General features: G+C 42.0%; 2 protein-coding genes across 4 annotated transcripts in view; both read left to right on the top strand.

Annotated features, from left to right (window-relative positions):
* The window catches only part of frya (furry homolog a (Drosophila)), a 52,980-nt gene extending 41,281 nt beyond the window's left edge, over positions 1 to 11,699 (top strand). For 2 of the 3 annotated variants that reach the window (XM_030392244.1, XM_030392252.1), the window contains exons 47-63: positions 54 to 194; positions 730 to 909; positions 1,619 to 1,783; positions 2,109 to 2,183; positions 2,285 to 2,455; positions 2,626 to 2,634; positions 4,611 to 4,811; positions 5,906 to 6,046; positions 6,891 to 7,054; positions 7,168 to 7,375; positions 7,803 to 7,952; positions 8,041 to 8,139; positions 8,238 to 8,321; positions 9,458 to 9,475; positions 9,757 to 9,867; positions 9,955 to 10,160; positions 10,256 to 11,699. In XM_030392244.1, the coding sequence (XP_030248104.1) occupies positions 54 to 194; positions 730 to 909; positions 1,619 to 1,783; positions 2,109 to 2,183; positions 2,285 to 2,455; positions 2,626 to 2,634; positions 4,611 to 4,811; positions 5,906 to 6,046; positions 6,891 to 7,054; positions 7,168 to 7,375; positions 7,803 to 7,952; positions 8,041 to 8,139; positions 8,238 to 8,321; positions 9,458 to 9,475; positions 9,757 to 9,867; positions 9,955 to 10,160; positions 10,256 to 10,514 (2,382 nt within the window). In that variant the 3' untranslated portion in view covers positions 10,515 to 11,699. The remainder of the gene's footprint in view (positions 1 to 53; positions 195 to 729; positions 910 to 1,618; positions 1,784 to 2,108; positions 2,184 to 2,284; positions 2,456 to 2,625; positions 2,635 to 4,610; positions 4,812 to 5,905; positions 6,047 to 6,890; positions 7,055 to 7,167; positions 7,376 to 7,802; positions 7,953 to 8,040; positions 8,140 to 8,237; positions 8,322 to 9,457; positions 9,476 to 9,756; positions 9,868 to 9,954; positions 10,161 to 10,255) is intronic. The other variant, XM_030392260.1, reaches the window with a different exon arrangement.
* A 2,019-nt stretch (positions 11,700 to 13,718) lies between these two features.
* Positions 13,719 to 27,728, top strand: brca2 (BRCA2 DNA repair associated). The gene is made up of 27 exons (XM_030407652.1): positions 13,719 to 13,883; positions 14,209 to 14,307; positions 14,491 to 14,724; positions 14,851 to 14,914; positions 15,258 to 15,310; positions 15,408 to 15,436; positions 15,539 to 15,650; positions 15,735 to 15,793; positions 16,178 to 16,268; positions 16,419 to 17,087; positions 17,203 to 21,918; positions 22,104 to 22,202; positions 22,292 to 22,361; positions 22,448 to 22,932; positions 23,019 to 23,209; positions 23,315 to 23,502; positions 23,631 to 23,801; positions 24,348 to 24,711; positions 24,794 to 24,949; positions 25,034 to 25,181; positions 25,260 to 25,372; positions 25,459 to 25,657; positions 25,762 to 25,928; positions 26,033 to 26,171; positions 26,255 to 26,511; positions 26,608 to 26,757; positions 26,850 to 27,728. Exons 2-27 carry the CDS (start codon positions 14,253 to 14,255, stop codon positions 27,204 to 27,206), a joined length of 9,336 nt encoding a protein of 3,111 aa, XP_030263512.1. The 5' UTR covers positions 13,719 to 13,883; positions 14,209 to 14,252; the 3' UTR covers positions 27,207 to 27,728.
* Positions 27,729 to 27,858: the final 130 nt, after the last annotated feature.

Here is a 27,858-nt window from a genome sequence, read left to right as displayed (position 1 = left end):
GCGATAGAAAAGGGTTGTACAGCAATAGTTACTTTTTAATTCTGTTGTAACAGTTGTTGGAGAAAGGTCTCCCCAGTATGCAGCAGACGCTTCTACAAATCATCCACAGCCTCCTCAGTCACATGGACCTGAGCGGGATTCAAGCCAAACCCTTCAACATGGAGGTGCTCAAGACCATTGAGAAATTTGTTCAGGTGAGTGAAAGACCCGTAACATGTGTTCCACTGCAGATAATTAGATAAAACATGCAGTGACTAAATAGTGATTAAATCTTATATTCATTTGTAGTGAATGGATGTTCATTTTTTGAGGACATGTCTGTCACTGAGATTAACTGAGGGTGCTCAGAATGTGAAACCATACGATCACTTGCATCAGATGCGATCATTGGAAATCTTTGGCCATGGTGCTCTGAGTAAGAGTCTTGTTCATGGAGAAAAAAAAAAGGAAGAAAAAAAATGTCCTGTGTCAGCGCAGTAAATTCGTAGACACACCCAAACTATAAACAGTCTGCCTTTCTGCCACAGGCCGGGCCTCTGCTTAGCCTCATACTGAATCCATTTTCCTTTCGATTCCTTATGTGAGCCAACTGCCAGAACTGCTTCTCTCTAAAAATAGACCTGCATTAAACCACACAGAGAGATATCTGTGGTTGATTCCTTCTAAACCTGCGGCTATGCTGGTTTTTGTGGTGGTGATCTGGTGTGTGCATGTCTGTGTTGGCTGTAGACGGTCCACTGGGGGGAAGCGCTGAATATCCTGAAGCTGGTGGTTTCTCGATCAGCCAGCTTGGTGCAACCTTCATCCCCACACAGTGACCTCTCCTATGAGGACATGAGCCGTGTCTGGGACCGCTCCTCCAAGGCCCTGCCTGGGAAAACACTGGATTTCCACTTTGACATATCTGAGGTAAGAGGCTCCGACTTTTCTCTTTATCGTGTGAGAGCGTAATGCTTTTATATTTCCCCCGGTATTTTTTCCTGTATTTTCCAGGGTGTGGTGCTTAGTGAGGCAATGTGGAATCTTGTTAAGCTTCTCAGAGAGGAAACCATTTCTTCCCCTTCCCCAATGCTGATATTTCTTTTTGACCAAACCCCATGAGATTAGCTTGAAAGCTCCAAAGGTAAACACAATTAGCCGTTAGCAGTGCAGAGCTGGAAAGTGATGTCAAAGATACAGAGTGGTGCATGTGTGGGAACTGAACAGGGAGCTATTTGTGTAGTTCATGAATGGCAGGAAATGATGTCAGCGCTTTGCTGCCGTCCTTTGTATGTGAATCAGTGAGCTCGAGTGGACAGCCAAGCGTGTGTGTGTGTTTGTACTTGAGACACGCAGGACAAACCAGTGATACGTCTTTAAATACCCAGATATTTTTAGACCGATGGATACAGCAGAGGAAATGTAGGGTTATTTTTCCGCAAAGGCTTCACACAATCGGAATGCCAAGTGGAATAAACACTGAGCACATTGATAAAAAGTCAGTGCCAGCTTGTGTTGAAACTTCGCCGCACAGTCGTCTTGGAACTGAAGAAGCAGGAGCTGCCGTGGAGTCACTGCCTGACATAACTTCCCCTGACCCTGCCTCCACGTGTCTGTTTGTTTTTGTCTGTGCTGTTAGACGCCGGTGATTGGTCGGCGTTATGACGACCTGCAGCGTTCCCCAGGCCAAGATGTGAAGAGCAGGACGACCGCAGTGACCCGCAGCACCTCGTCTACCTCCTCGGGATCCACTTCCAACAACGTCCTGGTGCCGGTCAGCTGGAAGAGGCCTCAGTCTTCACAGGTGAGGAGTTCTTCCTGTTTCTTTGGAGAACTATGTTCATAAAGTGAAAATGTTTCAGAGGTGCATTTGATGCCCATTTAACACATTATTTCCCCATTTTCACACGAAATTTAAATGCCATCTATATCTGGATTTGTTACAAAAACACATGTTGAATGCATTCATGCAGAAAGTATTGCAATTGGAATCGGCTGAGACAGCTAACTTCTGGCTCAGCCTTCTGCTAATTTGATTTGGGATAAAAGTGTTATGTGGTTTCAGTGAAATTGAATTGTGACATCCGAGTTTTGCTCACAATGTTTCCATTTCCTCTCGCCCTCTGCAGAAAAGAACACGTGAAAAGCTGGTGAATGTTTTGTCTTTGTGTGGACAAGAAGTGGGGCTCACAAAAAACCCTTCGGTAAGACGCGCCACGTAATCGCAGTGAGATGAAACTTTTTGAGCGTCATTGCATCGGAAAATGGCCCTTATCATGTTTTTTCTCTTTGTTTCTCTGTATAGGTGATCTTCTCCAGCTGTGGGGAGCTGGACCTCATGGAGCACCAGCCCAGCCTGGTGTCCTCCGATGAAGGGACCCGGGAGCCGGACAACATGGACGACACCACCTCGGAGCAGCAGTTCAGAGTCTTCAGGGACTTTGACTTCCTTGATGTGGAGCTTGAGGACGGAGAGGTGAGTCTTGGTACCTCGACAAGAACACGACTGAACATGAACAAGCTTCCTCTCACACATTTTCGACCACAGTATTTTCCTCCAAAGAGTACTCTCATACTGTGTCGGCTCAGGTCTGCCTGCTCTGTGTAACAGGGTTTCTTTTCTCTGTTCTCCCTGCTGCTATCTAGGAGCTACAGGTAAGTTTAGTCATGTCACATTTGTTCTTGCTGTGTTCTTAAAAGGCATGTTTGCTAATTTAGTGAAATGCCACACTGGTAAAGAGTAGCAAATGTGTTTTGCATGATGACAGATTGTGCCATGTTACTGAAGTGCAAAATATTAATTCACTAAACTCATAAAGGATAACTAAGCATAATTTACACATTAAAGTGTGTTTACAGGTCCTCGAGTGCTACTGCATGTTTGAAAAATAGTACCATAAAGTCTTTTTAGCCACTGGAGGAAGCTGAGCATGAACACACAAACTGCCTCCAGTGATGTCACTCAGTGCTAAGTTGCATTGTGGGTAAGTGTTCATAGATATAGGAGTGCAATGCTAGACCAGCGGACTGCTTTTCAAACCCTAGTGCCTTCATTACCCACAATGCAACTAAGCCACCAGGTGACATCACTGGAGGCAATTTATCATGTTGACTGCAGCTTCCTTTTCACACGTGCAGCAGTAAGTCTAATGATCACCAGTGAAATGCATGTCAGTATAAGTTATATTGAACGTGGATTACTGAAAACAACAGAAAAACAGTCTGTTTTCCTTTTTAATGAGAGAAAACAAGTATAAGTTATGATATTTTACACACTTATCCCCTTTGAAACCATTACATACTCGTAGGCTTTTATACACGTGTATGTTTTGAGTGGCTGAATTTTCACTGATGCTGATTTTGCAACATAATTGCACATTACAATAACAGTCTGTACAAATTGAGCATCGGAATATAGCATCTGTTTTCACTTCGCCAGTATTTTTTTTACCTTCCTTTCAAAAAACTTTGGGAATCTGAGCAACATGATGAGATTTTAAACATTACTCAGTCGTATGTCTAAACTACACCTGGGATCATATCTCCATCTAGAGACACAGTAGAAGAAGCTGTTTATTTTCTGCTTTTCTCGTAAACATCACACTGAAATCATTGTGCAGTCCAAACAGCAAATTATACAAAAAACATTTTCAAGCTCCACGTTCATGTAGTGAACATTTTTGTTGGTTGACATTGAGGAGAAGATATCAAACTTTGATCCAGTCACTTCTGTCAGATTACACCAAGACCCAGATATTAAAGCTGTACACGGTGTTGTTCTCATTTTTACGGTCATTGTTAACTGGTGACATTTAACAACACTCATGTCACATTGATCCGTTATGAACATCTCTTTCTTTAACTGAAGTAGCCATCTGATGCTGTAGAAGTAACTGTGTGTCTGTGTATCCTGGAACAGGACAGTCTCAGCTGTTCTCTCTGTCCCTGCTGAAATTTGACACAGACTGAAAAAACTGCAGTGGTCAGAGAAAGTGGCTCACAGGCAGTTTTATAAGTGACACTTCAAAAAGTAGAACTAGCCTGAGAAGGTGTGAGGAAAGTTTTCTTATCACAGACAACGTATTTCATCTAAAATATAGAGTGGTTTCCTTTTAAAAAGAATCTGATGGACCAAAGTCAACGTCTGTGCTTTCTGTCAGTGTAGTATTAATGTTATCACCACAGGAAGTCATCCTTATTTTATCTGTGGATGTGGAGCTTCAGTGGAATGTGGAGGTTGGCCGACATCTCCACTCATGTCCTGTTGAAGAGTCAGTACAAGAAGCAGCCAGACTCTGGGGGAAAAAACCTGTAAATATTTAAAGTCTGACAATATCAAGGTGTTCTCAAACCCAGACTTCTCTGCCAGTTTCACCAGCGTCTTGGGTATTCTAGTAGTGGTTTGAGGAAACTCTCTATGTGAAGATACACTGTGAAGGGCTCGCAACACAGTGTCAAACTCCATTCTTAGCTATGAGGGGGGAAAACTCCTCCTCCCCTCCCCGAGCTTCTACAGCATGAGTGTGTGGACGTGTGTGTACAGTATGTGTGTGTGCATGCGTTTGTGTTAGATTAGAGTTTGTTCTGTACTTCTTGCTACCTGGTAACTCAAGGCCGTGCTCTGTTTGCAGGGAGAGACTATGGACAACTTCAACTGGGGCGTACGCAGACGCTCCATGGACAGTCTGGACCAGAGCGACCTGCAGCCCCTGGAGGAGAGTCAGCTGTCCAGCAGCATGCCCAGCCTCAGCAAGATCACCCATGAAGACTCAGACGAGTCGTCCGAGGAAGATTCTCTCACTGCCAGCCAGATACTCTCCCACTCACAGCTTGTAAGTTCACCTTTGTTTGTGTGCCAGCAAATGAGCATCGACATGAAGGGAACATGTGGCTGGTGAAGCCCACAAGCATCAGATAATTATCCTCATCACAGGTTGTCTGCAGGCCTTGGAAAAGTCTTTAAAAGCATCAATCAAAAAAGGCTCAGAAGGTATTGAAAAATCTTAAATTAATCTTCTGTAGGGTGAGGAATGCTAACAGCTGTTCATGCACAATTGCAAGCACTATTCCTTCTGTTAGCTACAGTAGCCAGGAAGCTGCTTGTCTCTGTAGGGGGACTTAAAATCACCCATCCAATTTCTGCAACTTATTTGAGTCCACGTCATGTTAATTTGAAAGTGTTTTCTTGTAAACAAAGTTCCTGTTTGTCACCCTCAAAATGCATTGTGTGTATTTGGATTCTGTTTGATAGAAAAGGCTTAAATTAACTTGACCCACTACCCTGACAAAACTATCAAAACCCAGTGAGCAACTGAAATGTATTTAGGGCGTTCACCCTGTTGTCTCATGAGCTCTCCTCTTGTGCCACCCTCAGGTTATTTTCAACTTTGCACGCAAGATAATGACGTTTTCTGAGCACATCCATGCTCCCAAGGAGATAATGCATGTGATTTTAATGATTATGTTGCTTTTCCTCTTGGGTCAACCTCAAGCTCCAAATGTTTTCTTTTAAATCTCCCACCAACACAAATTGTAGGCTGTAATGAACACTGCTGTGTCTGAGACCTGAGCAGAAAGTTTTGCATCATCATTTGTCTTGTTTGCGTCATCTTTCTGTTACTCCATGACTACTCGTCCTCACGCAGTGTGTGAGGAAAGTGTGGTGGCAGATGGAAAGCCCATGTGCCCATGCAGCTGTCACCCACTCCCCTCTCGCTCCTGATTTGACAGCCACTCTGCCACCGTCAGTGCTTACAGGCAGTTCAGGAATGTTGCAGATTTGTCAGTGTCAAAACTTTTCAATCCAGTGTCTTGAGCTCAGCTTTTTTTTTTTTTTCTCTCAATAATCCTGAAAAGCTTGATTGATTGAAATGACACGTTCTTTCTCGAGAAGATACCAACAACTTTGACTTTTGTCTCTTTGCAGACTGCCAACCTCTCTCCAACGGCAGAGATGAGGATGGACTCTCCCTCCGCCTTTTACGATACAACTTCGGCCGAGTCAACTCCTCTGAACACCAAAAATCCTAGTTTCGAGGTCCAACTGCCAGAGGACTCGAAGCAGCGGGTGAATAAGGGCTTCAGAGTGTCTGAGATTCTGGGAACTACTAATAACTATCGCAATTCCATCCTAGAGTTCTTTACTAATTTTGCCAAATAGGAGCTGTTCTGCTGCATCTTCTCTTGTGAAATGTCATGAATGCTTTATGTGCTTTGGGTTCAGTCTATGTTAAGTTTTTTGGGGTTTCTACTTTTCCTCTCTTCAGAGTAGAGCATGAGGAGGGTCCTTTCTTGATATTTCAGTAGCTGCATGCCAAAGTTGAATGAGCAAAAACACTGCAAGCAGCCAATCAATAACGCTTTGGGCTCGTTTGTGCCTTATTTTAATTGTGGCAGAGGTTGTCTGGGGATGTTAGGGGGGTCGTAGCCAGCAATAGATTAAAAAAAATATATATATATATATATCTTCCTTTCTGTGTCTGTCTGTTTAAGGCAATGTGTATACCTACTGCTTCTGTGTGGGTGGCTCTAAGCAACAACTAAAAATCTCTTGGCATGTGGGAGGTCAAGAAAAGGTTTACACATTGCCTGCCCCAAAACATGAGTGTGCAGGGCCACGACGCCGGCTGCATTATTAATTATTTTATAATCAATTTAATTGGCGCAATTCATGCAAACCAAATTTACCAAATGAAAGAAAACACGACAAGGAGTGTCCGTAGGGTCCCGAGCCAAGGTTAGTGTATCCATTTTACCCACACGATTACCTATGTAATGATTCAGTTTAACAGAGGAAACACATTCGCGTTGATAATAACCTTTTACTGCATGTTGCCGCAGTATTTGCTCATGATTCTGGTCATTTTTTTCCAACAGCTGAGAAAGTATGTGTCCCCCTCGCTCTCTTTTAGCATGAGGTGTCCCAAGACGATGAAGACACCAATGTCCATGAGGAAGACATCTGTCTCTCCATCACTGAGCTGCCTCCGGAGTTTCAGTGTGGTGACAGTCTGACGATAGACGTGGTTCACATTGACTGTCAAGGAGAGCTGGACATTGACGGCTGCTTACCGAGGTACCTCCTCGGATAAAAACACTGGATAAAAATGCTACTTCTGAAACAGTTTCTCTCTCGATAACAAGTCACAGTTGACAGTGTTAACAACGTGGCTTTCTTCATCCGCTCAGTCTCGCTGAGGAGGAGAGAGACGACATGCTGGAGTCCCGTTCCTCGCCGCCGCCGTCACCCTTCTTCTCCGCCATCCTGGCAGCTTTCCAACCAGCAGTGTGCGACGACGCGGAGGAGGCGTGGCGAAGCCACATCAACCAGCTTGTTTCTGACTCTGATGGCTCCTGCGCAGTCTACACTTTCCATGTGTTTTCTTCACTATTTCAGGTACTATAGTGGTGTGTCGTCGTCAACATACACCTGATTAAAGAAAAGGGGAGGTTCAAATAATGGTTGCCCACTGCTCCTCAGGGATGGATTAAATGTAGAGAGCATTGAGTATGATTGTAAAAGACAAATGCAGATTCTTCTCCGGTGTGCCTGATCCAACTGAATAACTAAAGTGAAAGGGTAACAGGATTAGTTATCTGGCTGATTAACCTTTGGAGAAGAGGTCTGATTAATGACAAAAAGAGGGCACTGTAGATGCTCTCAGCTTGAAAATCTTCAGAGATTCGTTAAACAGATGTTGTCCACTTCGCTGACCAAAGCTGACAGGGAAACACAAAAAATGAACAGATTGTAAGAAGCTTATATGATATAATGTAGGAGTGACATTGACAGTATCACAGCCAGATTTCTGTTTGCCTTGCAGAGTATTCAGACCAAATTTTGTTCCCTGACCTGTGACGCTGTGAGTTACCTCGGGGACAGCCTGAGAGGATTAGGATCAAAGCTTCTGAGGTCGTCTCATATGCTGACATCATGCTCGGAGTGCCCGACGCTATTCATTGATGCAGACACAGTGAGTGACCTCGGAGTTCCCTGTTTCTGATGTGTTTTCAACGAGTGGTAGTTGAACAAATTCAACATCAAAACTCTTTTTCTCACAGATTATGTCTTACGGGCTGCTGGAAAAAATGAAATTCAGCGTGTTGGAACTTCAAGAGTATCTTGATACTTACAACAACAGAAAGGAGGCGGCTCTCTGTGTAAGGACATCAGACAATGTGCTTTCCAGTTGGAGGATCACCTGTATGTTGACGTCAAGTTGCTTAAATTGTTTTTATGCTGTGTCCGTCACCCACAGTGGTTGAGCAACTGTAAGGCCACCTTTCCCAGAAGTCCTGGCGGCACCGTGATAACAAGTCAACCAGCGGAGCATGAAGAAAAGGTAAAGCCTTATTTTTTTTTTTAGGAATTTGAGCAACAACTCTGACATGCTGTCGTATCTATTGAATGATAATGTACATTTCTGTTCTGCTATTTTATGTGGTTTAGTTTAATGCGTTCAGCCAGTATGCAACCTAGAGAAGAAAATAGTTGTGAAAATATGAAAGATTCCACCTCGACTGACCTTTCACACTGTACTTTCTGCATTACGATTACTGTGTGGTACTGTAGCTCTGTGAGTGTTACCTCTAATTCTCTCGCACTGTGTAAATGTCAAGTTACTGACAACCTTAAGTCGCCGCACGTCACGTTGATAACCTCATTCCAGTGTGCATTGTTATTATTTTCAGCTCTGCTGAGCATGGGAGCAAGTTTTCTTCAGTTGCATTTTTTAAATCCAAGCAGTAAATGGTTACGCTCACTTTATAGCCGAGGAAAGGAAACAGCAAAACGGAAAGTTTTGCTGTTAAAAGTTTGTAATTATATAGCTAAGAGATTGCCACCAAAGTGAGTGCATTTGTGCTGATTGACAGGCAAAATTGTGCTTGGCTTGTTTCACTTGGCTTTTTAATTAAAGGGGCCCTGTGGAGTTTTCCTGGAAACAAATTTAAAATGTCTTTTTAGTTCTCTCATCAAATGTTTTGTGTGCATTCTGAGCTCTAACGAATGTGTCGAGTGTGTATTTCCTCCCACATGAAGCATTTTCTTAGGAGTATAGTCATTTAATCCGGCCTTGTTTGCCTCCATGTTTACATGAACAAAGTCTTCTTCTTCCCTGTCGTTGACACCATTTGTAGGACGATGTATCCTGTCAACCGCCGGTGTGTGTGCACATGTATGTTCTCCTTGGTCGTGCACAAGATAAGAGAAAAACAGGGACCCACTCCATATTGCTGCTAGAGGTCAAAAACTCCACAGGGCACATTTAATTCATGGCGACTTCCAGACCCCCTTTGAATTCTAATTTACACATACATCAACCCTCACTTTTTATCCCTCTCTGCATGCCAATAAAATGACCTGTGCTAATACTTTTCCACCCCTCTTAACTGAAAAACCATGAGGAATTGCATGCCCTTCCGTTGATTCTCTGTTTTCCTTACTTCTTCTCTGTCCTGTAACATGCTTGCTTTGTAGCAAATGGAATCTCTGGCTGTAAGTTGGAAAGACTTGTTCCTCTTTGTTGTTTGAAATGGTCTTTTTTTCTGCTTCTGAAACCACATTTTAGACTTACTGCAATCCCATTTTCAGCACTTGTAAAGTGGCATTCAGTTTGACATCTATTTACAAGTAGTTCTACTGTAGTTACATGTGAGTTTAGTGTCCACCAGATGCAGAACTGAGACGCCCTGATAAAGTATAAAGTAATATAGGAGTAGAAAGAGAAACCCACCCCAAAGACACCTTTTGCTCACAACCACTTTTCTGTCTTTCAGCAACTGGAGCTCTGTCAAAGACTCTACAAACTCCACTTTCAGCTGCTGCTGCTCTTTCAGTCCTACTGTAAGCTGATTGAACAGGTCCATGCAATAAGCTCCATTCCCGAGGTAGGTACATAATGCATTTGCTTGTTTTCTCTTTTTGGAACCATGACACCTGCCATCTAATATGAATCTCTCACTCTCAACCTTTAGCTGACAAATATGTCCAGAGAGCTAAATGAGTTGAAGAGCAACCTGAGGGTAGCAGCAGCCTCCGTGACGAATGATGAGATCGCCGCCCGGGAAAGCTCCTGCTCTGAGCCCACCTTCAGCTCCTCTGAGGTCGCTGTCCAGGCCATCCTTGAATGTCTGAAGAACAACGAGTTTCTGACGGCCGTCCGCTACATTCGTGAGTGCAGGTGAGAAAAGAAAAAGGTTTACATTTCTGTACATGAAAAGGGCACACAAGAAATGTCCCCAGTCAAACAAATAACATTTTATTTATTTATTACAGAACTACTTGGCCGAGCGACATCTTTGGCAGCCCCTCTGAGGATGAGGTTCAGACCTTACTCAACATCTATTTCAGACATCAGACCTTGGGTCAGACGGGAACTTTTGCTCTCGTGGGCTCAAAACAGGACCTGACAGAAATCTCTGTCAAGCTGATGGAACTTAACGGGGAGATTCGGGACATGATCCGGCGAGCCCAAGGCTACCGAGCCATCACGGCTTTCCTCCCAGACTCCAGGGTCTCAGGCTCAACTCTTTGATGGCGGTCCAGCAGCCTGTGACATCAGCTCCCGCACAGCGCCCTGTTCCATGCCTCGGCTCCGGTCCTGTCTGGGGTTGCTGCTATCATCTCAGCGATTAACAAGTACTCCGTGCTCACTCCTGGGAATAACCAAGCCCTCTACATCTTTGTGCTCGGAGAATGTCAGAATGTCAGAGCTTCAGATGTGCAGCAATACTGTTGTTTTTTTAGAAACATGAGAGACTTTGCCGTCGCAAGGAAACTTAGGCTTTTATTGCACTAATAATAGAAAATTGTCACGAAGCAACCACTTGCTACTGAGGTCAACAACTTTCACAGAAACAAATGACATACCAAAGCTAAGTGATTCTCCTTCAGTTGTGTTGTTTTAATTGTTAAGGGAAAATGTGCAATCCTTCACAGAAGTGGAAGACTTTTACTGTATCCTGAAAGAATGTATTTGAATATCATAACATTAGAAACAAATTGTTAGGTCAGAAAAAGGGAGGCTTCATTACGCAGTGAAAGTAGTGAGTCTTTTTGTGTGTGTGCGTGTGTGTGTGTGTGTGTGTGTGTGTGTGTGTTTGTGGGGGCAGGGAGGGGGGTTTGCTTGAGTGTGTGATATAAAAACCAGACGACCGTCACAGATGGAATCAAGGATACTGACTTATATAAACTGTTCACATTTAACTACATTGACATGCTGCAAAACTACTGTCTCCCACACCTACACTACAAGCTGCTGTGGGTTACTTAAAACATCTTACTGTACCTGTTAACTGTGCAGCTTTTAGCATTTAGGTAAATTATTTATATTATTTGCAAGAGAAAAACGTGCTTTTATCAGACTAGATTTATAGAAAAACAAATATTTTATTTCATCTTTTAAACCTGCCAAGCTTGCAAATCCTATGTACTATAAAGTGTAATAGTAAAATTTATGAACAAATACAGAAACTATTTTAACTGAATAATTGTACAGTGCAATGGGGGCTTTGCGGAGACTCACACGATTGTATTTTTATGAACTTACAATTTGAGTTGCATGTAGAATGACAGAGATAGCTACATATTTGTAAAGCTTCCACGAGAACTGTTGTAGCCTCTCGCCTTGTAAATACTACTGCCTTTGCAATGTACTGTACTTCTTTGGTGTCCTGTACATTTATGTAACAAGAAAAATAAAACTTACATTTGTAAAATGTGGTTTCATTTGGTGATTTTTGGGGTGTTATTATAATTATAATTATTATTTAAAATCTGATCTTTCAATAGCTTCCAGGCCCTTTAACCTAGTGACTTAAATTCAGTACACACATGTCTTCCTATACTGGTTGAATCTCTTTATATTCTATATATTTTAGTGGAACTTCTGTGAAACTTGACACCCATATAGAAAGAAGGAATGGCATCTGCCTCTGCCAAACCACACTTAATTGAAAAGCATTGTTTAACAGCCAGAAAGGTCTGCTGAAAGGCTAAACTTGGGGATGAAAATGCACCATAACTTTCAAGCCTGTTAACCTGTTTTGATTGAACAATCGCGATATCTTCGTGCATAATCACCACCTACTGTTTACAGTGTCACCCAAATGTTCATGTGATAATGGTGCGTTCCATTGCAAGTCGGAAGTCGGGTCGAGTCGGTGTGTCCTACTTCCAATCTCAAAGCATTGAAAAAAAAAGAGAGACAGGACAAGACGCCTCCTAATGCATATTCCCAAAGACGTCTATTGAGTATGATAACTGAATAAAAGTTCAAGTGACAGAACTTATCCTCGTTTGCAGGACCAATAAAGGAATTCTGATTCTGAGTCAATCTCAGTCCATGGGAATTGCATGAGGTGGTCAGTGATGTAATATTCTGATCATAAATAAGAGCATGCTTCTAATATTTTATCACATTATGTTTATGTTGGGACCGTCACATGGTTCTGACATGAAAGCAGCCGAAATTGCACTAAAGGAAAGTGCATCGACCCTAATGTCCAGTAGGTGGCGCCTGATCCACACAGTCCCCCCAGGTTTGACAAGTCCCATCTCCCATTGTCTGAGAGCGCACCTGAATGCATCAATTTCACCCAACATTGATGTGCAATAAAAAACGTATTTTCCATAAGTGGTCCAAGATTCATATACCTGAACTAAGTACTTGCTAGACTACTTACATGCATAATATGAGGTACATTTACTGTGTACTTTTAGAGTAATAGTGCGTCAAAATCCTTAACAGAGAACAAGATTACATATATTTCGCCCAACTTTGATGTAGAATAAAAAACGCATTTTCCACAAGTACTCCAAGATTCATACACTACTGAACTTAGTACTTCCTAGACTAGTCGCATGCATAATATGAAATACTTTTACTTCTGTGCACTTTTCGAGTAATATTTTATCAAAATAATAATAATACATTTTTACTACTTATGTAAAGTACGTTTTTTTTATTCCACATCGAAGTTAGGCGAAATATACTTATTCTTTTTATATTCTATTTGGCACAGGATTAGTCAAACAATTCACAGTAAAAGGAAATACAAGTTCAGCAGTATATTAACGACTTGGAAAATACATGTTTTCTTCCACGTCAAAGTTGGACGAAGATGATTATTTTTGTACTCTGGTAAGGATTTTGATAAAGTATAACTCAAACTACGCAGTAAAACGTACTTCATATTATGAATATAAGTAGTCCAGGAAGTACTTAGTTCAGCGGTATATGAATCTTGGACTACATATTGAAAATGTGTTTTTTTATTCCACATCAGAGCCTGGCGAAATATACTTAATCTTGTTCTTTGTTAAGGATTTTGACAAAGTATTTCTCGAAAAGTACACGGTAAACACGGTTATGCATGCAAGTAGTCTAGGAAGTACATAGTTCACTAGTGTATGAATCTTGGACTACCTATGGAAATAATGTTCTCTCTCTCTCTCTCTCTCTCTCTCTCTCTCTCTCTCTCTCTCTCTCTCTCAACGTCCTTTACTTTGAAATCCGGAAGGATACCTACGTGATACCTTCAGTTTATTACCGGGGACAACATAATGTATCGTATGTTTTATTACGATGACCGCAAATGGCAGTGCATTTGCGCACTGAAAAAAAGGTGCGGCTGATTTGACCCAGAGTGATAGATTTGACCAAGCAAACGCGAACCACGGCTGGTTACTTACAACAGGACTCTTATTTTGAAGTCGTGCTGGGTTTCCGCTACAAGGCGCGCGAGGTTTGTTTTCGTCGCAGGGCTGAAGTAGAGTTAGCTAGTTAGCAACTTAGTTCAGTCGTAGTTATACACAGTTTATGTTGTTGTTTATCATTAACGTCGTTAGCAAGAGTTTCATCACGACATGACACTACACGTCTACACTCTCGCACGCCGCCATGGTAAATCATAGTTATCTTTGTGTTGCAGTCAGTGACAGTTAATCGGAATTGATGTGTTTTCTAAACGTTGTCAACTCTAACTGTGAATTTGAACGTTAGCTAAAGATGCCATCTCGACAATTCGTCAAAAGCAGTGTAACTATCACGCTATCTAACCTTCACATAAGCTAATGTAGCCGCTAGCTACAAAACCTGTGGTCGGAAGTGGCAGTAGGGTGGCTGAGGAATGATGTGTCATAATCAGTCGTCTTAAGGCTCACTAGCTTCGACAAATCTCAGCTCCTTATATGAAGTCATAACAAAATAGGAAATGTTGTCTTCTCAGGTGTGCCACACAGCAAACTTTAGGGTTTACACAAGTCGTTTTGGATGGATTTGCCCTCCCAAAACATGTACGACACATTCAAAGATGACATCTGGAAAGGTAAGATGAACATTATAAGGTGCACAAATATTGTTAATGTTGTAGGACTTTTGGAATAGATTATTTTGTGTCCAGCTTCTTGAGCTCAGAACCAGTAGTCTACAAAGAAAACACAATTGTCTGTATGTTGGAGGTTGTGCACACATTACTGATCTACAAATCGTTTTTCATGTCCCGATTTAGAGCTGGGGCCACTGGACCCTGACTGGTTTGAGAGGCTGACAGCTCAAACTTTAAGCAGTGAGGGAAATGTCTTTGATCAAGATGAGCTGTGTGCTAACCAAGAGGGGAATTTCAAAGCACCTTTTGACAAAAGCGCAGCGGAGAGTCAGCTGTTTTCAACCCCCAAAGTCTTCAGACACAGTCGAGTTGGGTCACCTGAAACTGAGGATGAAAATTCGTTCACTGCTGGACATGGTAAAGTTTGATTAAAGCTTGAGTGTTAATGTGTTTATGTAGTCATATAAGCTAATGAAAGTGTATGTTCATTGTTGTAAAAAATGTTAACCTTCTCATATCTCAATTCTCTGTGGCACATCCTAGAAAAAGAAACATTGCCATGGACAGCAACACAGAGTCCGTGTTTGTTTGGGATGTCAAAAGAAGGGTGAGTGCAACTCTAAAACTATCTACACTGGTTTTTTAAAAGAGAAATTATAATTTTTTTTTATATTCCAAATTCATTTTTTGCACGTTTTTTGTCATCAGTAGGAATAGTGTTTGTTATTAGGCATCGCAAAAAGCTTCTCAGTTAAAGCAGCAACAACAACAAAAACACTCAGTTTCAATATAATCTTGATGTTTATAACTATGCCTTGAAAAGAGACTAATAGGTTCACAGCTAAAATCTATTCCCATACATTAATTTGGAGCTATTTAAAGTTAATTTTGTAGTTATTTGTGTTGTCCCAGCAGGTGACAGTTTTGATGTCTCTCTTGTTCTTTTTTAGCTTCCAAGGTGCAAAACATGGAAGTGTCCAGCATCAGAATGAGGACAGTTTTGGTGAGCTGCAAAATATTTTATCTGTTTAAATTATATTTTTAAGAAATAATTTATCCTCACTGGTTTATTTGTTTGTTTGCTGTTGTTATCTGTACAGATCTGCTTGGTAGCCCACAAAGATCCCCAGTAAGTATATTAAAGCGCAACAGTTTATGATATTTTTCTGTCTGAAGATTCCAGTATTTGAATGTGAGGCAATGGATGATATTTTATTTTTGAATGAAACAGGTCAGCCATGCTAAGCATATATCTGAAAGTCTCGGCGCACAGATTCATCCTGATATCTCGTGGACCAGTTCTCTGAATACTCCACCTGCAATACCATCCACTCTGATTTTAAGTAAGTGAATGACACAGTTGGTTGTTTGTGAAAATTATATATGTGATTTGTTAAATAATGAGTGTGTCCTCTCAATTTTTATAGCTAAACCTGATGAGAGTCCCTGCCCACTGAGTGTGTCTGCAGATGTGCAGAATGTTGTCGTGAGTACTCTGAGAAAAGGGTTTTGTATTTTTCTAAATAATATAGTAGATGCAACAGACTTGTAAGTAGTTGTTGACCAGGCAGCATTCTTTGGTTTTTACACTAAAAATGCCTTTGACAGGTTTTTTTACATCCTTGTGTTATAAGCAATGCACATAGATGTAAAGAGTAAATTGTGCAGATCAAGGCACATCTGAAGCATGTGAATCAGAGTAGCTGTAGACATCATGTAGTAGATCAGGGATGAGGTTTCAAAGTGTCATCCAAAGGGGGAGGATTTAGATCTTGTTCCCAGTTTACATTTCCTTCTGGTGTACAGCAGTGGAAGTGTGCCATTACAGTAAACATAACATGAAACTCTTTTTCTGTCCTATCTTTCTTAGTTGGTTCGGAAGCTTTTTCCTTCTCTTTCAAATGCATCCAGAGTTGGAGCGGTGTCACCCAAACGTAGTGACATGTCAACTGCTCACAAAGGTACTGTGTTTTTTCCTTAACAGTTTTTACAGATTTTACAGTAGCTATGAATCTGAATTACACAATATGCATTCAAATAGATGTACATTTTATTGCACAAGGTTTTGGGTTGATAATGCAAAATACTGATTGCTTGTCTGTAATCAACAGGTGTTGTGTCCCCTGTGGCCGGTCAGAATCCAGAGTCCCTCGTCTCACCCCAGAGTTCTCTGAATCAAATTGAGGGAGTTTGGAGACCAAAGCTACCAGATGCTATAGAAGAGGGAGAAATTCGCAGCACCGTAGCAAGTGTTCTTGATGGAGCTGAAGATGTTCTCTCTATATTTTTCACCAACAGCAGTTCAACACTGAGAAAAGTGAAAACCGATAGAATCAAAAGAAAGCAAATAATACCCACAAAAGAACACGGATCCAGCTCTGCGGACATCTCAGCAATAAACAACGCTGCGTCCAGTGAACAGAAAACATCTGATCAGGACTCTGGCAGACATCTCTCACCTCCACCCGTGAAAACGGGAGATGTGGGAAACACCCAGTGGTCTCCATTGAGTTTTTCTGATATTCCTCCTTGTACTGCGGATTCCTCTTGCCCTGATAATGGTCCTGCTATTCATGTGGAAAACAGTATTTCAACAGAGCAACTGCAGCGTGACTTTGATTCTGGGCAACAAAGAAGGCCACATATGAAAATCACAGACTCTGGATTTACTAAGAAAAAGAGGAAATTTGTTTATACTATTAAGACTTCAAAACTGCAAGTTCAAGGAATAGAAAAACAGTCTCAGAAGATGGACTCGTCACCTGGGATTCCAGATTCAGGTAAAACTTGATATGCATGCAAAGTGTAACATTTCTACAATATCTAATGTTTTAACATGACCCTTTTCTGCAACAACTGTAATTTTTATTTTTTCATCATCATGCTTTATTCCAGGTCAAAACATGATTATGAAGCAGGTGGTGAGGGCCCCAGATGAAGAAGAGTGTTGCAGCATCAACAAGAATGAGATGCAAAAACAGGGAAATCTGACTGAAGAAAATCTACCTCCCTCTGTACAAGCAAAACTCCAGGACCTTGACATATCGCAGCTTTCCAGAGATTTTGCACAAGACTTCAGTCAAATGCCAGAGCCGGTTACACTGAGTCGAGTGGCAAAGGATACTCCTCGAAATGGCTTCTCTCCATCAGCTTGCCTGTCAGCCATGAAACAAGCTAATCAGAAAGCAGGGCAAGCAAATCTTGCCCATGACTATGGTGATGTCAGTAACAGAAGATCTGTTGCTACGACTAATCAAAATTACTCCATCAATGAAGGCACAATAGGTGACAGTGGATTCCAGTCTGCTGTAGCAGATACCATTCATGTGACTGCATCATCCTTCGCTGTTCCCAACTCGGAGAACAATGGGCACAGTCAGCAATGGACAGGCTGTAAAACTCATATCCAAAGGAGTACTTTTACATCTACAAGTAAAGGAAGCAGAAAAACACAATTGGATGATGATTTACAAGAAGCTGGAACTGATGCCGATATGCCCAGCAGGATAGAGGGAAGCAAGACACTTGACCCTGGCAGAGAGAGTGAGTTGCACATGGAGAGTACATCAAATCGACTATCGAGCAGTGCAAAAGGAACTGTTGATAACACTAATTGCATTCCACTTTATGGTCAACTTCATGGCAGTCTGCCAAAGAAAACAACAGTTTCTCTGTCTACCGTCAATGCATCAGGATTTAAAACCGCTTCAAATAAGGGCATAGAGATCTCCTCAGCCAACCTGGAGAGAGCCAAGCATCTTTTTGAGGAGACGGAAGGGGAAAGGATTTTAAGTGATCAGCACATCAGATGTCCCCATGACACTATACATGAACTTGGCATTAATCATGGATCAGTCAAAGACGCAACCTTCAACTCAAACCAGCCTCCCTCTTCAAATGAAAAAAGCGTGGACAGCAGTTGCCAGTTAACAGCTTCACAGAAAGCTGATGTGACGGAGCTGTGCACTCTCCTGGAAGAAGCCGATAGCCAGTTTGAGTTTACACAGTTTAAAACAGGAGAGCTAAAACAGGATAATGTCACATCCCACCAAAAGGTTGACAAGGAACTTGACCCTGATTTTCTCACAGGTATAGATTTTGATGACAGTTTCAATTCAGATCTTGAAAAGCACCTGAGAGTGCATGACAAAATGACAAAAGTTTCAGATGGTGAAACATCCACTGCCACAAGTAAATCCACAGGTTTGTCCTTGTCAAATGAAATGAAAAAAGAAAATTCCTCAGCTGAAGATGCGTCTTCCTCTTCAAAGCAGATCTCTGAAGGCAGTTTGAGTGTAATGTCAGACGAAAACAAAAATCTTTACAGAGCTGGCCACACTGAAACAAGCAAGCTGGAGAAAAATAATTATTTGATGCTTGGTGTGGGATTTAAGACTGCAGGAGGAAATGTTTTGAGGGTTTCAAAGAAGTGTCTGAGCAAAGCGAAAGCTTTGTTTGCAGATTTAGAGGAGAATCTAATGATAAATGAAAAATTCCCAGACAAGCAAAGTAGTGAAACTAATGCTAAAACAGAGCGCAACTGCAAAATGGACAAACACACTGCTAGTGTTTTGTCTCATAAACAAGATGGAGGACATATAACCTGCTCAGACAGACAGGTCACTGGCATTAGAGATGAAGATGCTACAGAATGTCCAAACAACAGCAAAGTGGACACAGCCAAGTGTCAAAGTGGTTTCCAGATGGCCAGCGGGAAAGGGATTTCTATTTCAACAAAAGCCATTCAAGAGGCCAATGCTTTCTTCAAAGACTGTGACGTGATGGATACTAGCGCTGGCGTGTCCGTACAACATAGAAAAGGCACAGAACCTTTGTCTGGAGTCGGTGTTAGCGTCAGTCATAAGAAAAACCTCCAGAAATTTAAAAATGTTCAAGGGATGAAAGCAAACTTTTCTAAAGAACCAATCAATGAAGTTGAAGATGTGAATGCAGGGCCAACTGCACGTCACACAGACGTTGAACAACATAAAGTGGAGATTCACAATTTTGGTTTGAAGAGTACAGTGGCTTTAACGAGCGCAGCTTCTTTCCATGGAAACCCATCTTCGACTGCAAAGGGACTTTCATCTCTCTCTTTTAAAACATCAAAGAATGTTGGCTCTTCTGTCGTCAATGAATTGAGTGCCAGTGTTGGATTTAGTACAGCCCGTGGGGAGAAAGTATTGGTTTCAGCTGATGCGCTGAAGAAAGCAGAGTGTCTTTTGAATGATATCGATACACTTCAGGACACAAACACTCAACGGAAACAAAAGGATGGTGCTTTGGAAACAGGTCACCGTGTCAATCAAATTCAGGGTTCACCTCCCAAAAATGGTGGATTTCAGACAGCTAGTGGCAAAGGATTCACTATTTCATCCACAGCTCTCAAAAGAGCAAAAATTATGTTGAGTGAATGTGGTGAAGTTGATGATAAAATAGGTGTAAAACCATCACATTCCGGGATGCCAGTTCCCGGTCCAACACCCAGGAATTGTGGATTTCTTGCAGCCAGCGGTAAACCAGTGGCATTTTCATCTGAGGCCCTTGAGAAGGCAAAAGCGCTCTTCGGTGACATCAATTCCAGTGCAGAGACCCCAGCTGTTTCACATACAAGGAACAGTGAAAAGAGACAAGACAAGGATAAACATATGGAGAAAATACATTCTGGTTTCTCAAACGCAGGGGGAACAAAAGTGCATATTTCGCTCGATTCTACCAATGCAGCAGCTTTACATGGCAATCCACCTTTAATTTCAATGCACCCTCCATTGTGCCAAACATCAAAAAACAGTAGTTGCGCTGCAAACAGTGAATTGAGCAACATTGGTGGATTCTGTACAGCCAGCGGTAAAAAGGTGTCTATTTCAGATGATGCAATGACAAAAGCAAAGTCTTTGTTTAATGAAAATACAACAATTGAGGACACAAACAAACCTCTGAAACAGAAAGTAGACAGTTTGCCACAACAGAATGGTGGATTTCAGACAGCTAGTGGCAAAGGAGTTGTTGTTTCATCTGCAGCCCTAAAGAAAGCAAAAACTCTGCTTAGTGTATGTGAAGGAGTTGAGGATAACATTAGTGTACAACCAACATGCTCCAAGATGACAGTACCTGGTCCATCAGGTGGGAGTCATGGATTTGTTGCAGCCAGCGGTAAACCAGTGGCATTTTCATCTGAGGCCCTTGAGAAGGCAAAAGCGCTCTTTGGTGACATCAGTTCTAGTGCAGAGAGCCCAGATGTTTCAAACTTGAGGAATGGTGACAAGAAACAAGACGAGGCTGAAAACAAGGAAAAAATATATTGTGGTTTCTCGACTGCGGGGGGAGCCAAAGTCCATGTTTCACCAGGAAATCTGTTGAGAGCAAAGAACCTTTTGAAAGAATTTGATGGTTCTATTTCAGCAACAGCAATGCAAGAAGCAGATGCTCTCTTTATGGACGGTGACATTATGGACAGTAGAGACGGCATAACAGCCAGTGGGAAAAACGCATCTGTGTCGCATGACGCATTGACAAAAGCAAAGTCTCAGTTTAATGAAAATGCTACATTTGAGGAGACAAACAAATGGCTGACCCCAGAACTAAAAACTGTGCCATCACAGAATGGTGGATTTCAGACAGCCAGTGGCAAAGGAGTTGCTATTTCATCTGCAGCTCTCAAGAAAGCAAAAACTCTGTTCAGCGAATGTGAAGGAGTTCAGGATAAAATTGATGTAAAACCAACATGCTCCAAGATGCCAGTTCCTGGTCCAACACCCAGGAACCATGGATTTCTTGCAGCCAGCGGTAAGCCAGTGGCAATTTCAACTGAGGCCTTCGAGAAAGCAAAAGCGCTCTTCGATGACATCAGTTCCAGCGCAGAGATCCCAACTGTTTCACGAACAAGGAACAGTGAACAGAAAGACGCTCTAAATGATAAAGAAAAAACTCATTGTGGTTTCTCAACTGCAGGTGGAGCAAAAGTCTCTGTTTCACAGAAAAATCTGTTGAAAGCAAAGAACCTCTTGAACGACCTTGCCGATGAGGAGTGTCATGATTTAAGTCCACATGGCAGCCACAAATCAATTGTGAATGATGTGAGAAGAACTTCAAGTTTCCCCACAGCCAGTGACAAAGACATTCCTACGAAGGACAGTGCCCCCGAGGAAGTAACATTTTTATCCTCTTTGCAACAGTTTGACCCTGAAATTGAAACTTTTCAAAAATCCAGTGCACTTGGTAACATTTTAATCAAAGCCAAGGCACCTACAGATGCATCTAAGGTTAAAGAAGGAAACCTCCATGACAGCCCTCAAGCAGAAATGGCAATCATGTTGGACCGGGAAATAAATCAGACAAGCAGCAGTGAGGGCAAACAGACAGAAGAGTCTTCAGTTCTGTACTGTCACTCACTTAATCTCACTGGCTGCACTGAAACCCAGCGGAGGTTTCTTGCCCAGGAAGCTCTGGACTGCACCAAAGCATTGTTAGAGGATGAAAATCTATCTGAACAAAAACTCTCGATGACTTCAGTAAATGTGCCACTGCAAGATAACCCGAAATCCTTTGATGGATCTGTAGAGGAACAAAAAGGAAAGGGGAAAAGACTGGTAGAGGATCCAGATATGACCGGTTAGTGTCTATGTAATTATGTTACATTTACATACTATAATACTGTAAGTTTTTGTTGACGCTACACAAATTACCTCAATGTTTTCAGATCTTATTGAATCTGAGTTGTTTGAAGAATAGACTTATTTCACTGCACGACTTGCCACTTTGGCCACTGTTTGCCTTACTGTTTTAAAATATTCCAGGTCAGCCTCCCCTGAAGAGACGTTTGCTCGAAGAATTTGATAGGACTGTTGATGGTCCAAGAGGTTCAACGCTCGAGCCGCAAAAAAGCAGTCCAATTGGTAAATTACTCTAACAAATGATCTAAATAAATCCTATTTTGTCTTCTAAATTAAATAACTGCTGATCTGTATTTCTTTTCTTAATTAAGGTGTGATGAAAGACAGGAGAGTTTTCAAGTACAGTGGCTCTATGCATCCAAACATCACAAGGCCACACAGGTAGGTCACCTTTGAATCGTTGCACATGTTTTCAGGCAGCTGGCCGAGATAATCATCCCTCTGTGATGTCTGTCTACATCTTACAGGAGTGGAACAAACTATGTAGAAACCAGATTGCAAAAGACAACACCAACACAACACTCAACTCCAGGAGACAGCATATCAGCCCATTCCAAGATGTCCATGTTTGTTCCCCCGTTCCTCAAGAATGTAAAATCGGAGAGCCTCAGTCATACAGTGCTCAAGGACAATGTAAGAACACCTGCATTTGTTCCTCCATTCAAAAAACAAAGAACTATTGTCCAAGAGAGCACCTCTAAACCACAGGAGGAGGATAAACAGCACCATCTCTTTGTAATGCCCTTTAAGAACAACACTTATGTACCACCCACGAAGAACACACAACTGAGTGTAACTGACAATAAAAGCAAAGAAGACCTTCAGATGGTGACCTTGGCTGACACTACAAAAGATAACCTGATCGATAATCAAAGCCTGCCCGTTGGCTGTGAATCTGAGGAGTCTTCCACAGAGGCCTCACTCTTGGAGGACAAACTGCCCCAAAGCCAAGGTGCAGTAACATTTTTGGATGAAGTCAGTATCACTGTATTACTCTGCACAACTAAGGTTAAATAATGATGTGTTTACGGTCTACAGACATGTTCCAGAATCTTCATAACGTGGAGCTGGCACGAGATATGCAAGACATGAGGCTCAGGAAGAAGAAGCGCCAGACCATTCGGCCTTTGCCAGGCAGTTTGTTTCTAACCAAAACCTCCGGAGTGCCGAGGATCCGATTAAAGGCTGCAGTAAACAGGAAGCCCCCTGCTAGATACACCCAAAAACAGGCAAGGCTGGAACTGTTGTCAGTGTTTTTTCTCATATTTAGTTCAAACTGAAATCGGTGTCATGTAAACAGCTTTGTTGACATGTTCACATTCTTGTTTTTCCAGCTGTATAGCAGAGGACTTCATCAGCATGTGTGTGAGATCACCAGTGACACTGCAGAATGTTTTCGCTTCAGTTTAAAGCAGTTTGTCAAACAGGAGGCATTTATAGATGGAGGTGGTGTTCAGCTCGCTGATGGAGGATGGCTGATCCCCAGTAATGATGGCACTGCAGGGAAAGAAGAGTTTTACAGGTATTGAGTTTAAAGTGGGATTTGTCAAGTGAATCTCTCTGTTGTAGTGTTTGAGAGACCAGGTGTGTCTTGTTGTATGCAAATGCAGACTTCAGGCTCACTTTGATGATTGTCCTGTCTGTCCACAGTGCATTATGTGACACCCCCGGTGTGGATCCTAAACTCATCAGTGAGGAATGGGTGTACAATCACTACAGATGGATTGTATGGAAGCAGGCCGCCATGGAGAGATCATTTCCAGAAACAATGGGCAGCCTCTGTCTCACCCCAGAGCAGGTTCTCCTACAGCTGAAGTACAGGTACAAAAGATTATAGCTTATTATAGATCATTAACACATTGTCTACAGGGATTTTGTGTACGATTTCATGGCTTCTTGTAGCACAGAAAATGACATTTTACAAGCATTAAATAAAAAAAAAAATCACCAGATTAACAGGTTTTTATTTATATATAATTTTATTTTTTTTAAATCACCTGCCGCTATAACTCCCGGGAGAGTCAAAATGAGGATTGAAGTTGTCAAATGTAACTAATTGTAACTTGAGACTTTAAAACATTACCTGGGATGTGTAGATTAGTGCCTGAGTCACTAAGATTTAATCAGCTATGGTGCATGTTAAACATTGAAGACAAGAACTCCCATGATCCCACATTACCTGTTTGTGCTTAAAATATTTGAACATGAAATTAAAACTTTCATTGTTAGGTCTACCGTGAGAGGTATCTCACGGCAGACATAACAATGTACGTTTTAATTTCATGTTCAAATATTTTAAGCACTTTCTCTATTTCTTTATTTAAACACTTTCTCTCTAAGGTATTGATGATATTGTGTGTGTATTAGATACGATGTAGAGGTGGACCACAGCCGCAGGCCAGCTCTGAGAAAGATCATGGAAAAGGACGACACAGCGGCCAAAACCCTGGTCCTCTGTGTTTGCGGGGTCGTCTCCGGTGGTAACTCCACAAAAAGACAAAGTGGTGTTGAGACTCCAAGTGGCGACGCCAAGGTAGAAAACCAATCTGGGGTTGTTTGGCTGACAGATGGATGGTATGGCATTAAAACCCAGCTGGATGAACCTTTGACTGCCATGCTTCAAAAAGGTCGACTGGCTGTTGGTGGAAAGTTGATCATCAGTGGGGCTCAGCTGGTGGGATCACAAGATGCTTGCTCCCCTCTGGAGGCACCTGATTCCCTCATGTTAAAGGTACTTAGACAGGGAAGCTGCAAGTTATGCTATCTTTCCACAACCAAATAACAAGTTGGCTTATTAATTGTTTGTGTTTTAGATTTGCGCCAATAGCAGCAGACCTGCACGATGGGACGCCAAGCTGGGATTTCACAGAGATCCAAGGCCATTCTTGCTTCCTGTTTCCTCTTTGTACAGCAATGGAGGACCAGTGGGATGTGTGGACATTGTCATACTGAGAAGCTACCCCATACAGGTGCGTCCAGTCTTACCTTCATATAATTAAACAGTTTCTCCTAGGAATTAATATTTATATTAATATGCTTGCCTCATTTTCCAGTGGATGGAGAGGAAACCGGACGGAGGTGTTGTGTTTCGTTCTGTTCGTGCAGAGGAGAAGGAGGCGAGACGATACAACAGCCACAAGCAAAAAGCTATGGAGAGCCTGTTTGCCAAAGTTCAAGCTGAATTTGAAAAGGAGGAGAACGGTAGGAATCGTGATTGCAGCATGATGAAAAAAAGTACAGGTTAAAATGCGATAGGTGTTAATAAATTGTCTTCCCCAGGTAATAAGCAACCTCAGCGTAGGAGACGGACAATGAGTCGTCAGGATATTGCAGGTCTCCAGGATGGGGAGGAGCTTTATGAAGCAGTGGGGCATGACCCGTCTTACCTGGAGGTGAAATTTACTTCACAGATGATTGTCTTCATTTCTCCTTATGAATAGAGCTCTAATTGCACATCTGTTTTACTCTCATGTCCAAGGCTCATTTGAGCGAACAGCAGTTGCAGACTCTACATTCGTACAGGCGTTCTCTGATGGAGAAGAAGCAAGCTGAGCTGCAGGATCGCTACCGACGAGCTTTAGAAAGCGCAGAGGACCGCGAAGGTAGCTGTCCAAAGCGAGATGTGACACCTGTGTGGAGACTCTGCATTGCTGACACCACGGATCAACATGGCAGTGGTGCGTCTTCATTTTCATTCATTTCGGATGCATTATGGTTACTTTAATGTATGTACGATTGGGTATTCAGATGCTGATTCAACATTATGTTTTTGTTGTTTTAGTTTACCAGTTGAATCTTTGGCGACCTCCCTCGGATCTTCAGTCTTTGCTGAAGGAAGGCTGTCGATACAAAGTGTATAACCTCACGGCTTCTGAAGGAAAGAAACCTGTTGGCAGCACATCTGTTCAGCTTACTGGGACAAAGAAAACACAGTTTCAGGACCTACAGGTTGGAGTTCGAAACAAGGAACATGCTCAGTGTGCACATTCAACTGAACATATAGTATTCAAAAAGATGATTAAATAATTTATAATACTTGTGTTGTCTTTCAGGCTTCTCAGGAATGGTTATTAACACATTTTCAGCCGAGGTTCTCGACCCGTTTTGTGGATCTTCAAAACACAGACTTCCAGCCGCTGTGTGGAGAGGTTGATCTCACAGGATATGTCATCAGTATCATAGATGGACAGGGTAGGTGATTTATTTTATTTGCCCAACTGTTTCCTCCAGGACTATATTATTTACTAAATGGTTATTTATGTTCTTGCACACAGGTTTCTCTCCTGCGTTTTATTTGGCTGATGGGAACCTGAACTTCATCAAAGTGCGCTGCTTCGGCAGCTTGGCTCAGGCTGGCTTGGAAGATGTGGTAAAACCACGTGTCCTGTTGGCTCTGAGCAACCTGCAGCTGAGAGGTCAGTCCACGTCTCCCACTCCTGTTGTGTTCGCTGGAGATCTGACTGTCTTCTCTACAAACCCCAAGGAAGTTCATCTACAGGAATCACTCAGCCAACTCAGAAACCTGATCCAGGTACAGTGCTGAAATCCTAAACTGAAAAGCTGCTGACAGGCTTAAAAAACAGTGTTTGCGGATGTTTTTACCAATAACTTTTTATCATGCTTTCAGGGTCAGGCAAACTTTTCTCAAACTGCTGAGGAGACGCTTTCACATTTAATCAAATGTGATGGGCTGAGCTCCGTCTCCTCTCCAGCTCTGCAAACACGTACACCAGCGTCAGCTCCAACAACGGACAGAAGACAAGACACAAAGATGAGTGTGAGTGAATGTCTATTACTGTTCCATACATGTGCTTGTATAACCACTTCATGATGACTAAAAACAAAAAAAAATGTGTCCTCTTGATGCAGGTGATGTCTCAGCAGCCAGTCAGAAGCTTTGGATCATTCACGCCTCTCAGCAGGAACTCTCCTGCACAGAACTGTTCAACAGAGAAAGACCCGAGCAGCCTGAAGAGGAGGAGAGCTCTGGACTATCTGTCTCGCATCCCATCTCCACCGCCTCTCTCCAATCTGGGCTCTGTGGCTTCTCCGTGTGTAAATAAGACATTTGTCCCACCTCGGAGGTCTGGGACACCCAGCACTTTAAAAACTGTACAGACTCCAGCTCGCAAAGCTGTTAGTTCACCTGTGGAGGAGGAATGGGTGAATGACGAGGAGCTGGCGATGATTGACACTCAGGCATTGCTTGTTGGTGATTTGAAGTAGAGGCATAAGACTGTGTGATGATGTGACAGCTTTAAAAACAAACTGTATAAATGAGTGCATGCAAAGGCTAAAAGCTGCACATGGCACATATTCTGTGGTTGTTTTTGTCATCTCACTGGACTCATTAAAATGTATAAGCACTTCAACTGTAAAACTTCTTCATACTGATCTAGATTAGTATGCAGCACACTGCAGCACACTGTTTTTGTCTATTGGTGTTGTGTTGAGGACAAATATTTGAGGACTGATTGGGGAGAAGGAAGTTGTTTTCTGTGAATTCTTAAATATACATATACTGTACAGGATTTTACTATATTGAACAAACTGCAGCTTATCATAGTTATTTTTAAAACAAAATGTTAAAGTTCTTAAAATACTTATTATGAACTTCTTTTACAAACATAAAAACAGGATTCTCCATTTTGATGCTAACGTTGTCTACAAGTGACCAAAGGTTAATACATTGGTTAATAAACTGTAATTAGTTATTCCACTGTCAACAATTAAATGCTTTATAATCCATTTATTAAGCAATTATTTACTGTTAGGTTGGAGCTGATGTTAATACTTTGTAAATGGTGGTTAAATATTGTGGAGTTCATCTATAAACATTTGGTTGGTCTTTATAAAGTTTCGCATTTAAAATGACTTA

The sequence above is a fragment of the Sparus aurata genome, chromosome 2, assembly GCF_900880675.1.
Source record: "Sparus aurata chromosome 2, fSpaAur1.1, whole genome shotgun sequence".
NCBI classification, from domain to species: Eukaryota; Metazoa; Chordata; class Actinopteri; order Spariformes; family Sparidae; genus Sparus; species Sparus aurata.
The sequence above is the reverse complement of the archived record's forward strand: the minus strand, read 5'-3'. Positions and strand labels throughout refer to the sequence as shown.

Bases quoted from the DNA above. Each gene is read 5' to 3' on its own strand.
- brca2 (XM_030407652.1), top strand. From the start codon at position 14,253: ATGGATTTGCCCTCCCAAAACATGTACGACACATTCAAAGATGACATC. The intron at 23,802-24,347 runs GTACAAAAGATT...TGTGTGTATTAG, and splicing joins CTCCTACAGCTGAAGTACAG to ATACGATGTAGAGGTGGACC. The intron at 25,658-25,761 runs GTGCGTCTTCAT...TTGTTGTTTTAG, and splicing joins CACGGATCAACATGGCAGTG to TTTACCAGTTGAATCTTTGG.